Source organism: Salvia hispanica, chromosome 3, assembly GCF_029641045.1.
Source record: "Salvia hispanica isolate PSC_SH4W2 chromosome 3, Shi_PSC_v1, whole genome shotgun sequence".
Lineage (NCBI taxonomy): Eukaryota > Viridiplantae > Streptophyta > Magnoliopsida > Lamiales > Lamiaceae > Salvia > Salvia hispanica.
Genome location: NC_142694.1, coordinates 25,511,897 through 25,530,418, shown reverse-complemented (window position 1 = coordinate 25,530,418; position 18,522 = coordinate 25,511,897). Strand labels below are relative to the sequence as shown.

Genomic DNA, 18,522 nt, shown 5'->3' with positions numbered 1-18,522 from the left:
AACCTAACAATAGTAGCAACAGAAAATGTCAACACAATATCAATACAACATCAACCATTGACACTGTGTTGACATTTTTTATTGCTACTATTTGTCATCTGTTAATATTTTCTAACGATCTAGATCATAGTTTGGAGTTTATATAAGTATTTAGAGTTTGCATTTGATTACGTTTTCATTCTTAATACTATAGTAGTATAGTTTGTGGTATCCATAGATGACTTTTTAAGTAAGATACACTATATGAATTAGTATGTCACATAGTTTTTGGGCTGCAAGAACTAGAACAGTTTTTAATTGGGCTATAAGAATTAGAACATCATTTGAGCTTGTGTTCTTTTTTTACTTCTAAATTGCTACTCACTTTTTGTGTAGGAATTTAGTGGATGACGGCAAAGTTTTCTGTACAAATCTAATTGTTTCTATATTACAGTATTATTTTGGAATTTTAGGTTAGTTTGCTATAAAGTTAAAATAAAAATAAAACTCCATTAAAAAGGAAAAAACGAAAAAAAAGGTTCGAAATATGAGAACCAATATGCATTTTCCTTTATTTTGATTAATTTTCTAAGGAAGAGAAGAATGATAAAACAACTTTTGATACTTACTAAGTATTTATTAATAGTACAAATTATTTGGGTTCGTTTCGCAACAAAAAAAATTTGCCATAAAAAGCATTAAGTTTGAAGTTGTTTGTAAGCAGCGAATTTTTATTAGTAATTTGTGACAACCGAAAAATCATACATAGACATCACCGTCAATAAATCAAAACAATAAATGCGAGTGAAAATTAACAATAACAAATTACCTGTAGGCGATCAGAATTTTGGATGAACCAGATGCATCAAGCTCAGCCGTTTCGACTCGAATCCAATGGAACAAGCACCTAGTTCGGAGTATTTTTTACCCAAAAAGTTGGTAAGGTTTAGTAAAACCTATTCAATTGTTTCTATTGCTGCAAAAAGCTAGATCATTGTTGTAAAAGAAAATGCAGCCATTATCAGCATCAACACCTGAGTTGCTGCACTTATCTTCACCTCAGCAACTATCAAACTAGGCACATTCTGTGACTCTGTTCATATTATGTTTCCATGTCAAATAGTATCAATTTAATTTGGGTATTTTCTATTTTAATTTTCAACGCTCTTGTATGTCGTTTACCACTGATAATGAATCTTAGTTAATTTCATTGCCAAGATTTGAAATCAAATATTCAAAAAGTAATATACTCAGGCATAATAAATCCTAAAAATAATTATAAGATCAAACCTAAATACAAGAAATGAAATTGAGGGGGGGGGGGGGAAATTAAGTGGAACACGTAATACCGATAGTGAGGCAAAAATCTCGAGTGCATTGTGTCGGTGCCTCTGCTTGGGTCGAAAATTCAATAAGAATATTATTTTTTGATTTGAAAATCAATGAAAACAGTACCGTATAATTTCTTGTGTTAAAGTTTAATTATCTTATTTTTGAATTGTGGAAAGATACTACCATTATATTATTAGATTTTATTATATAATGGTGTGCGTCGATAGCCACTATTTAACCCCTCATGAACAGAAAAATATTCTCCACAATCGATATCTCTTCTCTTTTCAGGAAAACAAAGGTATTTAAATTTTTAAAAAAGGCATAATTATGTGCAATGAATTGAATATATGAGGTTGGGCAAAGGAGTTCTAAGCTTGGTGCATTAAGCAAAGAAGATTCAATACAAGAGAGAGATTTTCCAGATTTAGTATTACCGAAAATTGAAAATGACCCATGTGCATTTTGCTACGAAGAATCAGAAATTATTGAACAGAAGATATTGATTAGTTTGTGAGTACAAAAATAATTACAATATCGGTACCAAAACTTAATTACCTATATAGGTCCTGGATTTCTCTTCGCAAAAATCGTTGGAGAAAAATACTACTACTTGATACACACAAATTTATTGAACTTTGTTAAAACCTCTGAATATTAACCACGTCAATTTGGTGATGATTATCTCTCATCTAACAAGTGTAGATCAAATCGATGATATATCTCTTTATCTCTTATTTACCTCACGAGTGGAAGACCGGTGTACATTTTGACCAACATCAATGAATCGATCGATGATGATTGTCTTATCTCCTACTCTTGTATACCCCAGCGTAGAAGTCTGATGTTCATTCTAGCCCCTATATGTGTGAGCAGTGGCGAATCTAGGATTCATAAATGGAGGTGGCGAAATATACATTAGTAGGTCGGTTTAGGGCGAAAATGATAATTTTTTTCAATTTTTGGGGCGACGTCAGGACAAACGGAGGGGGCGAATATGGTAATTTTACGTCCAGATAAAAGGAAATTAGTCCCACAGAAGGGGCGACCGCCCCCGTCCCCCCCTCCCCATCCGCCGGTGTGTGTGAGCGTGTGGTAAAACCTCTAAATCTCGTCTTACATCAACTTAATAATAATTCTATCTCATCTAATATAATTTGAGGGGATGAGGGGCCGTTTCTAATAAATTTTAAACTTCGGCATAATCTATTTGTATCAAAATCTTTTGATACATTATTGAAATTGAACAATTAACACTCATATATTAAAATATAGTTGTCATATACCGTTAGGTCGTTACTATCGAAACTCTAATCGAATTGGAACGGATTATTTTTCTTATTCTGAATTGGCAACTTGCTGTCGATCCTGAATAAATTACATTACAATAGTCTGAGCAATTTTAATGTCTTAATGACCGGAGCGGATCTCCTAATCCATTTTTTCTACACCATTCTTAATCCATCTCTCACAACTTAATAAAATATTCTTATGCATGTAAGTGATGGTTAAGTGATAATGGGATTATTTTATTAAGTTGTGATTGTAAATTAGGAATGATGCAGGAAAAATGAATTAGGAGATAGCCGACTGACTTTATTCTGATTTTATAATAATTAAGTTGCACGTCTTTTCATTTATTAGGTAGGATTTATATAATATGGTCAGCCTAATTAATAAAAATGACACGTGCCCTACACTCAATCCTGGCCACAATATTCGACATCTTATTTATTACAAACAACTCTAAATTAATAAGGTAGGTTGGCCATTATTTATTACAAAGAACTCATTGCTTTTCCATTAGAGATGGGGAATTGATCATACTCAAAAGAGTATTTAATTGAAGAGAATATTGAAGTTGAGAGGGGTTGAAGAATGGGGTATGGTGCATAATAATGTTCATAATTCATATAATACAATAAAAAAATGAATGAAATAATTTCAACAGTTGGATGAGGCCTACCCTTTATCTTTATAGCATGTGATGATAATATGTCCCATCCCCATCTCATTGTCTCTCAAAATCAAAATATTGAGCTTTTGTGAAAGAGAGATAGGATTTCTCAATCAATGAAAAATATTTGAAAGCACATGCCCTACCCAACTAATATTACTAGAACATAAAGTTATATATGAGAGAATGAGGGTCTCAAACATTGAGGAGAGAGAAGAAAATAAACCATGACTTTGGTTTCTTGGGCTAAGAAGGAGCTTGCAAAACTTAAAGTTCAAAGCTCCAAGAGGCTGCTCTTGCCTCCTCCTCCTCAAACAACCACCTTAAAGACTTCTGTCAACAAGGTGTCTCTCTCTCTCTCTCTTTATTTACTATCCGTTGCTAATTATCATAATTCGACTAGTAAAAATAGTTAGCAGCGGATTAGCAACAGATCTATGCCGTTGCGTGCTGCTAAATTTTAGCAATGGCTTAAATTGCGCTACTAATATTTTAGTAACGGATTAGCCAACTTATTTTATTATTACTATTTTATTTATTTGATTGTGAAAACCAGGTGTCTGAATTGGCTGCTGATTTGAGATGCACCAAATGCAGAGAGAAAGTTGCTGCATTAGCTTCAACTTTAAATGGTGATGTGTTATATATATGTGCGTGTATAGTTTTTATAATTTTTATGTAGTTTAATTCGATGTTAATTTTGTTATGCAGATCTGGAGTCGATAGTGGTGGATGTGGTTGAGAAAAAGGTGACGCTCACACGAAACCCAATCAACCATTGAGTTATGAAGTCATATGTATACATCTTGATAAAATCCCATTTCATTATTGGGAGTTTCATGATTTTAGATGTTAAGTGTTGAATATATATATATATATACCGACAGTTTTACTGTTTGTGGTGTCGTTCATTTGTAGGCCTAACTGGTGAGATTAAGAGGCATTTTAATTAATGAGTTGCATAAAATTGGGTTTCAATAATATATTTATTGAAAAATTAGGTGACATTTTAATAGTAGATTGAAGGTATTACTCATATAGATATAAATGAAAAAATCATTGTTAAAGAACATTTTAGTCCAGGAGCATGAATCCTCGAGGAAGATAGGAATCTTTCTTTGCTCCATAGTCATGGGCGTCTTTTTGCAGGTTTGTGGCAAGTATAGATTCTCGGAGATTTAGGGAATTCTTTATGTTTTAGTTAAATGAGGAATAAAAATTTCACTGGTCCAAACATATTGTTGTAGAAATTACTTCTCTCTCTTATTTTTTATTTTTTTTCTCTCTTTTTGTAATTGTGTTGGCTGAACATACACAGCATGACAATACGTTTGAATCACCAAAATTTTATTCTAATGCCTAAAGGCGACCCATGAGAATGGAATTGGGCACTTTAGTGGGCTTTCGGCCCATTAAAAGTATGGTGTGATTCTAACCACATCAATTAATCCATTTACTTCAAAGAGTCATGAATTGTGTTGAAGATGCGATTTGGTGTGCTATTTGTCATGTCCTATTCCAAGACTCGAGGAGCATAATTTTTTTAACCAAATTGGTATGGAACCTCACTTTTATGAATGGAGCTGAGAAACGCAACTGTTTTTTGAACCAAAATGGTATATATATTCACTTTCGTGAATGAACCAACAGTGATAATATTGAACTCGAAAAATTGCTGTTATTTAAATTAATTGAGAGAATCATATGGAATTTAAAATTTTGTGATGTTTTAGGAGAGGGAAAAAAATTACACTTAAGCTGTTATAATCAGCTCCACATGGCATTACTTACAGCTATTTGATTTTCATATATATTTGATCTTAGTTATATATCAAGATATAGAAAAGATATAGTAGTTCGCAATTGAATACTAACATACGCACTAAGGAATATTTTACTTACCCCATTCACCTACTTTCACAACATTTATCAAGTATCAACATCCACACGACCAAACATCCCCATCAAAATATCACGTGTGTAAGATGGCTACACGGTAAAAAAGGTTAACGTCTGAGATCAAAGATATCGGATTCGAGTCTTCCATGACGCCGCTTTTAAATTTAAATTCATTTACTCATAAAAAAAATACAATGCAGCCCTTTTCTTATCGATATTCATTTTCTTCTTTTTCGTTTCACATGGCTAATGGTTGTGTATATTTTAACATTCTAACTAGTAGATTGCTTTGCGAATAATGGAACATACAAATTGCATTAAAATTTAAAAATCATACTCCTGTAAGTTCGTCTCTATTAAGAAGTTGAAATGATTGAAGAGGTTGTATACTTACATATCGTTGCTTCTAAGTATGAAAAGAAAATTATCTATTAAAAATGATTTCTTAATTAAGGGTAACATGAAGATGAATTCAAACTCTGAACGTACTCGTATTTATTTTTTCCGTTGGTAGTTAGTGCGCATCTGCATGTATGTTTACTCATCCAAATAAAACAGATTTCGCCTGCATTGGAAACAATTGCGACCCTCCAACTTCAATCTCCCCAAATTTCTCTCTAATTTCACCTCTCTGCAACACAATTCGCAATCCAAACAACTGCTTCCGATCATCAATCACCACAACAAGTTTCCGATCATCATGCAACACAACCGGCTTAACGTTTGCTCAACAAATTGGCGAATTTCCATTTGATTCCACGTCGACGTAATTCCCAATCCGAAAATGCCGCCGATCTTCGAGTACTTCGTCGTGTGCGGGATGGGACCGGAAATCCGCACCCTCGACGGCGTCCGCGGCTACCACGGCATGCTCACCATGTACCTCTCCTCGCTGCTCGACCAATACCCTCCCTCCAATCACGCTCTCTACCCGCCGCCGCCGCCGCAGCTCTCCACCTGCGTATTGCCTGCCGGCGTCCAATTCTACTCCTCAGGCTTCGATTCCGACGATCCGTCGTCGTTTCCGCGCAATTACCCCATCGTGCTGACTGAAGGGGACGGCTCCAAGATTTACGTCAGCTGCATCGCGTTTAGGGATCCCGTGGATGAGGACATAGTGGAGGCGTTTCGCATTCCCCCTGGTTCCTATGCGGATAAATGCATCTGTCTGGTCTCGCGATCGCCTAGTTTCCGGATTCTGCGCGAGACTTTGGAGGAGATATTCCTACTTTGTTTCTCCAACTCCGGTAGCAGGTACTATGATTTTGGCTTGATTATGCTCATTTTATTGTTTACTTGGTTGCTATCGCGAAATTTATCATGATTTTTTCTGAAAAATAATTGATAATTATGCTCATTTTGGAGTGCAAGAAACTACAGCACACTGTTTTTGTTTGCACTAATCATGCTTGTCTAGTTTCATAATTCGGTATAATTTGAAAGTATAACAACCTATCTGAGGAGGATGGTTTGAATTGAACTCTTATACCAGTGGTGCATGGGATGGTATTTCATAACCTCTGAATTGGCTGTTACTATTCTTTTTTTCTTCCTTTCTCAAAAGAGATATAGAAAGGCAATGCTTATGCCGCACTATTTTCTCACCAACAATCATCGTTTTATGCTTGCGGTCCGAGTAATGTTTGAAATGGGAACGATCATTTGATCAACTTCGAATTATTTAGTTTCAGGAAGTATAACAAAAAAAATTCATGGCTGCATTGTCGATTCTAAATAGAGACTTCCCTTCCTTTCCTCTTAAAATGATTGTGGTTAGGCAAGCTTTATACTTGTATAAAGTGGGTATCATTGCTAAGATTCTAAACTTTTTCAGCTTGCAGTTGTGGGAAATTGTTGCTTTTTTAGTTTCCAATGTACCTTTGCCTACTCCTGGAAAGGAACGAGTATTCTTTACCATTGACAATAGTCTCCTTGTGATTGATGTTCCGCCTAAGGATGGTCTTCCTCATGCTGATGTATGTAATTTTTTGCCTTTCCCACCAGGTTCTAGCCCTCAGCATTACATTTATTGTTTGTTGCCATGATATTTTGTTTATCTTATATCATTGTCTAATTTTTTGCCATGACAGATATCCTTCCAGCCGTTGGTCCAGTGTTTGGATGTTGATAATCTCATCAAACTATTTACTGCAGTTCTGCTGGAAAGAAGGATTTTGCTGCGCTCTGACAAGTACTTTCCTTGGCCTTTTACACGAGGAATAATTTTCCACTAATTGAATTTTCTGGGGGTTTCCAGTCATTCTTAGAATCAGTTTTTCATGCATGAATAAAACTATACTTTCATTGTGCGCTTTGCTGTTCGTATAATCTCCAGTTCCCAGGATCCAATCTACTTTATCTATATGATATGCATCATCAGAGAATGTGGATACTTATCAATTTTACGGATCACTCATATGCCTTTGAATGATCTCTGCAGATATTCTCTTTTAACTCTTGTATCAGAGGCCATATGCCATTTAATATATCCATTTCGATGGCAGGTAAACTAGTGTTTCTTTTACTTTTTTTTTAAAATGTAATATACATAAACAAAATTCTATATAATGAGATAGTTATTTTTCCATATCTTCCAAGGAGATTTTCTGATCTTTTAATGTTTGTTGTGCTGAAGCATGTCTACATTCCATTGCTATTTTTCAGTGGAGTTGACTATATTGATGCTCCTACACCCTATATGATGGGCCTCCATTCAGGTGTTGATACTTTTGGCCTACTCATGGATGGTGTAAGTTCTTGGATTTAAAACATATGAAGACTACATATTACATGTTCTGAGTTTATTCCTGTTTTAGACTTCTAAAGGTACTAGCAAAGGTGGCCTATTCCTTTAAATTAGTAATTAGTAATTTAATAATTTCCAAACAAGCATACAAATTTTAGAAATGGGATAAAGACGTAAAAGATGTGGTGTTGATGTGGAAATGTAGAAGTTGTTTTCCTAGGTACACCATTGTAGGGATAAATAAAAAAACTGGTGGATTTTAACTTTTGATGTGGCACTGATATGTCATGTCAGCCTCAAGCACGCAAGCAAGTTGCAATGTGTGTGTGTCTGTTTGACTGCTACATTTCGAGTCCTATTATCCGTTTCTAATTTCAGTCCCAATCTAGATCAAAAGCCATGCTTTCTCTCTCATACTCATGCTTAACTCTAGCGTGTTATATTGCTTCTGAACAAAAAGAGCTCGAAGTCAGTACCATAAAGGTTCCAGTGAAACAGAAAAAGACACAAATGTAACTAATTATTTGTGTTGTAAGTGACAATGAAGTCATATTTTATGCTTGAAGTATTTTGGTTTTAGCTCTGTTTCTGGAAGTTCTTCATAAGCCTTGTAAAAGGAATGACACAGCTAATTCATGAAAATGCCGTTAACAGAACTATGTTATCTTTCCCTGCTGTAGTTAACTATGTTATCTTGTCCCTGCTGTTGCAGGTAGTTGTTGTTGACCTTGAGCATAATCTCATCACTACAACAGAAGAAATTCCTCCATTACCAGAACCAGAGTATAGTTCATTGCGCAGTGAGATAATGAAACTATCACATCCAAATGTTTTTGGCATAGACCACATGAAGGGTGGTTTTTTCACTGAGCAATATCCTAGAGTTGGCAGCAGGCTGTGGGAAGAGGATGATGATCTCCATTTTAGGTGATTATTGGTGGCTAATTTAAATTTCTATGAAGTAAATATTGATGTTCTGCCGTTTTCATCCAAGCTGAATTAAGATATTATTTCTAACCCAATGAAATTTTTTTCGTGATTTCAAGTTTTCAACCTAAAAAGACATTATACTGATTTTTGTTAATTATGGTTCAACCACTCCTCTCTCCACGCCTACCCAGTTACTCCACCAAACATGCTCTTCTAGTGTTTTATATATAGGCGTGGTTCACATTTGTTGAATGAGATCTTTGAGTTCCCCTCTCTTTAGAAAATCTATAAGCATCTCGTTTGGCCTTTAGTTATGGTCCTTATGGATCTAACTTATATACTCGGAGTTTTCAATGGTGTCAGAATATAGTTTAAGTGCCTTGCAGTACTAGTAACCTCATACTTATTAAGTAGTTAGATTTCTACCCTTCTCATAAGTGGTGGTGTTTCTAATAAAAATATTGAGAATTTATTATGATCTAATGCAGCTTCTGCACTTTAAGAGAAGTCTTAAAGTCTGTAGTGTCCACATTGGACAATGATTAAATAAAGACAGTTGAAGTACAAAACATGAAATTAATGATAGGGTGTTAAGATGTTACGTGCTTGATATTTTTTACTATTATTTATACGGATACATGCTTATTTTTGAAGTTGTTGGCCGAAATGTTGCTTTAGTTTATTATTTACTTATGTGCTATTTTTATTTGGCCTGACCTGTATAAATGAAGAAAAATGTGTATAGTAGTACTTTCTTCAGCTCTGTCATAATTATTCTTTTTCTAATTTTTGCAGGATTATATTCCTAAAATTCTTTGCATCAATTTTAGATGGCTATCGCAATTTTGTAGTATGAAGCTTTTACCTTATCGTTCTTAAAAATCAAATAGTTGGTTTAGCAGCCTACATAAAACGAGCAACGGAAATTTTTCCCCCCTTTATCAGGAAAATGCTGGTACTAATGTCTTCAACAATCAGGCTTTTCTAAAGAAGCGTTCTCGGTCAACAAACCAGCCTCCAGATCCAATGGTTAGCTGTCCGTTTTGCTTGACCTTCAGAAATTTAGACCTCCTATTCTTTAATATTCTAACTATCCCATAATGTCAGTTTCTGTTTTTTTTTTCCCTTTGGATGTAATAAGATCCATGACCATGTATTTCATGCACAACTTTAACAGATAACTCAGTTTTTAGAATCCCAAGGATTCTTAGATTATCTGGAGAGAGGCATTGGTTCTCAAGTAAATGGCAATAATCTTCTTGATAAGTTACAAGATGCTATTAGCATGGGACAAAATCCGATGTCAATATTTTCTTCACTTTCCATAGAGCCTGAGGTTATAACTATTTATGGTCCTGAAGAAGGGAAGCCAGGTAACATCAGTACCTCTGTATCTAAATGCATCAAGATTAACATGTACAGTTAGATGAAAAAGGTCTTTGAGGTGCTCAGAGTTGGACTTCCTGTTGACCTACAGGATCAGATGTCAAATATTGTTATGACAGGTTCCCTTCAAATTTTAGAACCGAAGAGCAGGAAGAAAAAAGGAAGCAGATTCTAGCTGCAGCAACTGGAGCTATAGAGTATTCTGCAAAGCAGAACATGAGGTGTGACATAAAAGAAATGGAGAGGAATCTTTGCATTCTAACTAAATCGATTTTCTTATTTCTTGAAACCATAAATTTTCTTATTTCTCTTGTAGTTCAACTTGTGTGGACTCTAATTCTGGAAGTGTGAGTCCAACAGAGAGGGCTGTGAGTATCATAACAATGTAGTTTATGTAGTCATCCAACTCAATGTATGTAACACCAATAATTGGACTAATACATACTTCTTGCAGGCTGAAAAAGAGCGCATGGTTTTGGACATTAAAGTGAAGCTTCAGGTCTGTTTGCTCAGTTTTATGGATATCTTTATTACTTTAAATTGTTCTCGTGTTCTGTTAGTTTACATTCCAAGACCTCTTCTTTAATTGCTATGCCTTTAAACTTTTCTGAATAAGGAAGAATGGGATAACAGTTTGAATAGTAGTTTCATTCCAGTTTCTGATTTTGGGCTGAAAAATCTAAATTCTTAGTAACTTCCTGGCATTTCGTGTTGATATCCTTCCTGCATTGCATTCCCTTTGTTAACAATATTTTTTGGTAGGATTCATTATTTTATTAGTCGTTACAGAGATAATGATATTCTATGAGTTATATATTTTACTTTGGTTAGGGCATAGCCATTTCTGAGTTAGCTCCAAATTTGCACCACTGTCTAAGAGTACCCAATTAAAATGCTTCCTTGGAAGCAGGATATCTTTGTTCATTCTGTTAGCGACCAAAAAAATATCTTTGATTTCTTTGGGCTTCCAATTAAACAGGGTTTGTGGCTACACCTCTTGAAGCTTGAGACTACGGAAGATCCTCTTTCATCCTTTGAGTATGGAACTATTCTAGGTATGATCTTGTAACTGGATCGAATATTTCACCCTTCCGTAAAAGTAGAGTAATGCCCTTTGTTAAGGATGCAGAATCATTTACTAGAACATGTTTATTACTTTATCAGCTCTGATCGAGTATGATGCGGAGGGAATTGGCGGTAGTGGATTTGTTGAATGTATAAAAGAGCACATATATTCAGTAAGTAGTATCCCAGAGGCCCATGATGTATGTCCTTACGTTGATTTATTAAATCAGTCGCTGTTTGCCCCTCACAGGGATGGAACTGTCAATTGACGGAAGAGCAGTTTATTGCAGTGAAAGAACTGGTTTGTTAAGCTTTCACACTCTCTTCTTCTATTATTCTTTTGAAAGCAAAAAAACACTCAAATGTTTGAACCCTTTGCACCAGAAATTCTATTATCATATTTAGGAAATGTATATAGATTTTGTAGTAGAGGAACTCTTATGCAGATAATAATTTTTCCTTTATTTTGTTTATATTGATAGCTAAAAACAGCCATTAGTCTTGCTATTGCTCGGAATGACATGGTAACTATCAGAGATGCTCTTGAAGTGTCTGCTGTAATGCATAAAATGGACGTAAACAATGTCTTAGATTATGTTCAGCGTCACCTACGTTCTCTTTCCATCTGGGATGAGCTACGGTATGCATATCTTCTTTTCTGTTTGTCTCCAGAGTTGAATGTTATTTTTATGTAACATCTTTTATGCCATCTGTTCAATCACATAATCTTGCATATTAATCAGCTATAATATTATGCTTGTTTAACTCTTGTCAGTTCATATAGTGGCCATTAATTCTGTAGAATATGTTCTCAAAGATATCCAGATCTTTTATTTTGATGTCAGCATGTATCGATGGATAGTTGGAGTGGCCACTATTGCTAGTAAAGAGAATGTTTTATTCTAGCTTAATATGTTGAACCATGAAACATGTTGCTTGTCAACTTGAAACGTTCCTGTGTTTAACGAGGAGGTGGAATTTCATGCACTAGTCAAAGGATTAATTGAAGTCCTAACATTTTCTCAAAAGAAACACTGATTTTATGATGCAAAATAATGAAACCTAATATGACAGAAATCTTTTTACAATCGAATAATGCGCCTGTTAGCATAATATTTTCTCTCAATGACGGTGTATACACATTTCTCAATTGTTTTTAATCATATTTTACGTGATTAATTGCAGGTTTTGGGAAGGGTACTTTGACTATTTGCTTGACTGCTTCTCTAGCAAGTAAGGAACTTGTTGGCTTAGCCTGTCTATATGCCATATCTAGAAAACCTTGCAATGATGCAAGATATTGACTCACCACATACAAAATGAAACAACCCAATAGATTTTTACAGCTGCCTTAAAATGCCAATTTCTGGTTATAATTTTTATTCATAATGTCATAATGTTCTATGCTATTGCATAATTCCTCTTGATAGAAACACTTTCAGAGACTTTTATCTGGTCATATAAACTGTCATTTAATTATATATCTAAATAAAATGAAACTATTTACATGTAGATTGCAAAGTTTATCACCAATGACTGGCTTCTGAGTTTTTTTATGCTGTTCTTATTTCAGATCAACCAACTATGCAATACTGGCGACAACACAATTAATCATTGTGGCATTACATATGGTAATTCTTTATGGGGTGTTTCCTTCTCCAATCTCAATTTTAATAGTTGATATAAGTCTGCCACTCCAACTATCCTTTCTTTCTTTTCATGGAGGCTGGACTTGGACTACCTGACAGCGAAGCGTGGTATGTGATAGAAACAATAGCTGGAAAGAATAACATTGGGTATAAGCACATTGTAAGTTGAAGCACACTTTGGTTAATTGACCCATTATGAATGCACCGTGGCTCAGATATTGCAATATAGATGTGAAATTTCCCCCTCAGTTTTCAAGCTATGCATCCCTTAAACTTGGTAAAGTTGAACACATGTACATCATATACCATGCCTTACTCCCTGGTTATCATTTGGAATGCAGTGTAACTCGGTTGTTTTATTTCAACTAACCCTCAATCTGAGCAACAATGGCAGCTGGAGAAAACTCTAGTCTTAAAATCATGTATAGTTCATAAGGTTAGACTGTTCACAAGTGAATCTACTATGTAAAGACCGGTATTCAAGGTGTGCTGCAAACTTCAGGCTACAATTAACCTTCTCATCATCAATCATCGTTCTGAAATCGAGGTCTCTTTTTGCAGCAGCTGCTGCAGGAATTCTCAGTTAAACCAGACATTGTTTCCTTTCATAGAACTAACACTTATTGACTCTCTTCCATGTTGACTTAAAGCTACTTCTCCAGCTGCAGACGGTTCAAACTAGTTCCTCATACTACAGCAAATTCTGCTCTTAGAAATTTCACACTTATGCTCCTTTCCTCCATTCTCCTTTTGTGTTAAGATCCTGTTATGCCATGAGAGGGAGCAGGAATCAGAATTTCCATGCCCATGACTGATGGAATTGAAGTAACATTTTAGGTTGTAGCATTAGCCCTTCTGGGATAAGGGATAAGGTTATCTTGAAAATTTAATAGAAGTGTCTTGTTTGCTTTAAAAAATTAAGAAAAATAACAAGAGTTAATCCTTTTTTACATTTACACAAGAATATCACCTAATGGCAATATTATGCCTACAACTGCAGAAGAATATCTTTAACAAATTATTGGAATTAATATACAGTAATCTATCTTACAGTTCACCATTCCTAGGATCATTGTTTTTGACCCACAACTTTGTAGATCTCTACATCGTTATCCTGAGCTTGTTCAAAAATATTAACATAGAATGAACATATTTCATGGCTTCCTTCTTGAGGGTCCCAAACTGATGCACGTGTACCTTGTTTCGCTTTAAATGTTGTCATTCTTTTGATTTTTGTCCCTCCGGTGAATAATATGCATGATACATTATTTTGATGGTTTTCGTTAGATAAATCTCAGAGGGTACCTGTCACACCTACGACAAACTTGTATTGGGTATTGGGGAATCCATGGTGGAAAATCACAGTTTGTATCTTGCTATGGATTGCCTGCTCTAGATCCACTAGAATCTCCAAGTACTGGTGAACAAGGTTCCGAGGCTTCTGGTGTTGGAAGGAGCTGGGTACAAAGCATGTTTAGCAGGGAAAGAGCCCTCTCTTTTACTCGTTCGGGTAAGTGGACATCTGAAAGTGGCAGTTTAGGTACATTATACTTTGTTTGGAGTTGAATCTTACATAATTTGATGGTCCTGAGCCAACGATGGAATTTTTCTGATTCAGTTCCAACTTTGCGAGATGTGCCAAGAAGAGTGGGGAAGAAAAAATCTCAGACCAACATCCGCATGCTAAGAGGTCACAGTGGAGCAATCACAGCATTACACTGTATTACGAAAAGAGAAGTATGGGATCTAGTTGGTGATCGTGATGATGCAGGATTCTTTATCAGTGGCAGCACTGACTGCACTGTAAGGTTTTCATTGGATTCTAAATTTATGCCATCCTACATTTTATGGCCAAATGGTGGTGTGAAGATACACTCCTCCTACATTTCTCTTTCATATATAAATTCTTCACATCCCTCGTCAAAAGGTGCTATCGATAATATCTTGAGATCCAAAAAGTGCTAACTGATAATATATTTATAGACCGGAGGATCATATTTGATACTGTATATACATTTATGGACATCTTTGCTATAGATTAGGTTGACTCAACACTTAAAATTTGCAGGTGAAGATATGGGATCCCACTCTCCGTGGTTCAGAACTGAAGGCAACTTTAAAGGGTCACTCCGGGTATCATTTTACATGCCCATCTTGTTTTTGCATGCTTTTGTTGATTATAGGGTAGGGTAGTTAATCTTCACTTGCATGCAGATACAACACAATGCATGCAACACGCAGTACATGTTACCGTTGCAAATGTTTGTTATTTATTCAGAATTTAATATTTAATATTTCATCATGATTTATCTCTTAAGGATTGTGAGAGCCATAAGCTCCGATAGGCGGAAAGTGGTATCAGGATCAGATGACCAGTTTGTTCTAGTGTGGGATAAGCAGACAACTCATCTTGTCGAAGAGCTGAAAGGCCATGAAGGCCAGGTCTGGTTAGAGTACTTATTGTTGTATCATATAGTATAACTTTTTAAATGTTCTTTCTGCTGGGAAGGTAGAAAGTCTTTATCTGTATCTGTCTAAGTGAATTCTGTTCTTTTGAAAACGCCACCTATCAATCAATGTTAACATGACTTAAACACTTGGACATCTCACGCTGTGTCCCTGTGTAGAAGTATGATATATTTTCTTAATCCAAAGGGCTTAATCAGATAAATATTTGAAATAAAAATTTATTCAAAATCAGATTATACTTGTGAAACTCCAAGTTGCTGCAAATCTTTTGAGGTCGGTGTTGCTTCGTATATTCTATAACAACCTTAGGCACTTCACTGGACAATCAATAGAAATCAGATCATTCATTTTTCTGATGCTTCTTAAAAAATTTACTTTTAATTTCTAGTCAACAACATTTATTGACTTGTCCTTTTTTTATGTTGCCTTATAGGTCAGCGCCGTGCGCACACTATCAGGTGAGCGTGTTCTCTCAGCTGCACATGATGGAACTATAAAGATGTGGGATGTGAGGATGGACACCTGTGTTGCTACTGTAGCACGTTGTTCAAGTGCAATTCTCTGTATGGACTACGATGACTCCACTGGTATCTTGGCAGCTGCGGGCAGAGATGTGTACGGCACTTAAAATCCTCCTCTATATTTTTGATACATGCATCTGTAGATAGATCACTGCCAGGATGGTATCTGCTCATTACTCATAAGTTGTGTTCCTGGCTTCATTTCCATAGTCTGAATTATTCATACATCCTTTTTAAGTGTTGCAAACATTTGGGATATTCGGGCTGGAAAGCAGATGCACAAGCTGTTAGGGCATTCAAAGTGGATCAGGTGAGTCTCAAATTTACATATATTTATTTGGCGCGTGCGGGAGTTGTGGTAACTGATAACTATAATACTCTATTGACACAGGTCCATAAAAATGGTTGGACACACTTTAATAACAGGTAGTGATGATTGGACTGCTCGGGTGTGGTCTGTCTCCCAAGGAACTTGTGATGCTGTATTGGCTTGCCACAATGGTCCAGTTTCATGTGTTGAATACTCTAATGCAGATAGAGGAATTATTACAGGTTAAAATCACTTCTCGAGTGTCATTGTGATGTTTCATGTTTGAAGTTTTTTTCTGAATAACTTTTCGTTCATTATTTAGGATCAAGTGATGGCCTTCTCAGATTTTGGGAAAATGATGATGGTAAGAATGACTTAGTTAATGCAATTATTGTGCATGGGAACATCTTCACAATAGAGTTTGTATGTATTTTCTGCTTGGTTCATTGCTGAACTAACTTGAAAGGCCTACATCACACATTAATATCTGGTTTAGAAAGCCTCTCTGGCCTCTTTGTGATTGTTGTGTGCTTCTCTCTAATTTTTAACAAATTATTGGAGATTATAATCTGATGAACTAACAATCAAGGTAAATGATTATTCTAGGATGCTACATTTTCTTTTGGTCTGGAATGATGTAACAAAAAGGTGACACAGGGAGGGCTGTGCATTTATTCGAATGAATTGATGTTTCAAATTACACTTCTGAATGATAAGGTTTTGATATTTGAAATGTAAACATGAGTGCATGATATTCTGGATTTTCATAACTGTAGGTTCTGTAAAGTGCACCAAGAATGTGACAGTTCACAATGCTCCCATATTGTCCATAAACGCGGGGGAGCAATGGTTGGGAGTCGGGGCTGCTGATAATTCTATGTCCCTCTTCCACCGGCCTCAAGATAGGCTCGGAGGGCACACAACAACAGGTCCAAAGATGGCTGGCTGGCAACTCTACAGAACTCCTCTAAAATCAGTCGCAACGGTAATTCATTTTCCTGTTCACTGATTTCATTATCATCCTTGCGAACATTTAGCTGTTTAAAGTGGTGCATTCTGAACTTGTCCTAGCAACAGTTTCATATGTCCAGGATATATATTTTCTTTTGGATTTTTTATCATCTTTTACCCCAATTTTTCTTTTCTTTTTCTTTTTCTTTTTATTCACAGAGATGACATATGCCTATTTAGGAACCAAAAAATTATTTTCTTACTACTCTTTAACCAATGCAATTCGCTAGAGATAACAACACTTCAAATGATCTCTAGTCTTCCAGAGTCAAATATTTTTGAACTAGTCATAACTAAATTATATTAGAAGACGACATGCCTGGTTAAAGAGTATCATAAAATAAATCACTTAGATGAGATCTTCAAATCGAAGACTTCATTTCTCTATGCATTCAATTTCCATTGCCAAACCGATTCTCACAATCTTCCCCAATGGCTGGATATCTATAAGACCAAACACAATGATGATATTTTACCTCATTTATCCAATAGTCTGTGCTACCAAAAGTTATGTGATTTCCAACTCTATGTATCCTAGAACATGACAACTGAGAAATCTAATAAAACTGAGGGTGAACTGATTAAAATTTATTGTTAATTTTGATTTTTTGGTGAATCTTGTTTTGGTCCTTTACTGTGTTAAAAATGTGGTATTTATCTGTTTCAGGTGAGATGTGCGACTTCTGACCTCGAGAGGAAGAGAATATGTGGTGGGGGGCGCAACGGAGTGCTTAGGCTGTGGGATGCAACTATTAACATCTAAATGCTTCATCTAAGTTTCGCCTGCAGAATAAGATTACGTTAGCTCAGCTCCAAGGCAACTGATTATGTGATTGTCTAGTTTTTCTTCATTCGGAGTTTAGTTCAATCTAGTGAATAGTATCCGAACTACTTGTTGAGAATGCGACTGGCGTTTATACTTGCATTCATCTGATTCTCTAACGCGGGTTTCTCCCATGTTTAATACCATGGAAACCCAAAAAATATAGCTTCATATATAGACATGGTAACAAATAAAAACAGATATGAGAGTAGGAGGAGTATGGATTTATAGAATAAAGAACTTGGGGTTTACATTCGACGACACTTGCCACAAGCTTATGCTCGTAAGTCTATAATTATGAATTTTAGTAACTCGTTTGTTCTCAGCTTATATGATCCTTACTTACATTAAGTGTTTTCTGTTCTCTCATATAAATAGTAAAATAGTTCAGTAAATTATTTAGTATGGAGAATTGCATAAGGTATGCAGAATTTCCTTACCCCCA

General features: G+C 35.5%; 1 protein-coding gene and 1 long non-coding RNA gene across 2 annotated transcripts; both read left to right on the top strand.

Moving 5' to 3' along the window:
- Positions 1 to 3,435: 3,435 nt before the first annotated feature.
- Positions 3,436 to 4,165, top strand: LOC148930435 (uncharacterized). Its single transcript, XR_016136740.1, has 3 exons — positions 3,436 to 3,612; positions 3,825 to 3,900; positions 3,980 to 4,165. It is a non-coding gene; the product is annotated as an uncharacterized LOC148930435 (long non-coding RNA).
- A 1,558-nt stretch (positions 4,166 to 5,723) lies between these two features.
- On the top strand, positions 5,724 to 18,340 carry LOC125216449 (DENN domain and WD repeat-containing protein SCD1-like). The gene is made up of 29 exons (XM_089067421.1): positions 5,724 to 6,421; positions 7,002 to 7,143; positions 7,258 to 7,358; positions 7,608 to 7,671; positions 7,803 to 7,916; positions 8,626 to 8,840; positions 9,639 to 9,693; positions 9,789 to 9,872; positions 10,021 to 10,216; positions 10,321 to 10,450; positions 10,546 to 10,597; positions 10,684 to 10,728; positions 11,209 to 11,284; positions 11,394 to 11,467; positions 11,545 to 11,595; positions 11,777 to 11,934; positions 12,480 to 12,527; positions 12,868 to 12,925; positions 13,020 to 13,103; positions 14,231 to 14,453; positions 14,562 to 14,746; positions 15,012 to 15,076; positions 15,262 to 15,385; positions 15,846 to 16,027; positions 16,172 to 16,243; positions 16,325 to 16,485; positions 16,566 to 16,607; positions 17,020 to 17,228; positions 17,922 to 18,340. The coding sequence occupies exons 1-29, from the start codon at positions 5,952 to 5,954 to the stop codon at positions 18,015 to 18,017; spliced, it is 3,576 nt and encodes a 1,191-aa protein (XP_088923547.1). The 5' UTR covers positions 5,724 to 5,951; the 3' UTR covers positions 18,018 to 18,340.
- The last annotated feature ends 182 nt before the right edge of the window (positions 18,341 to 18,522 follow it).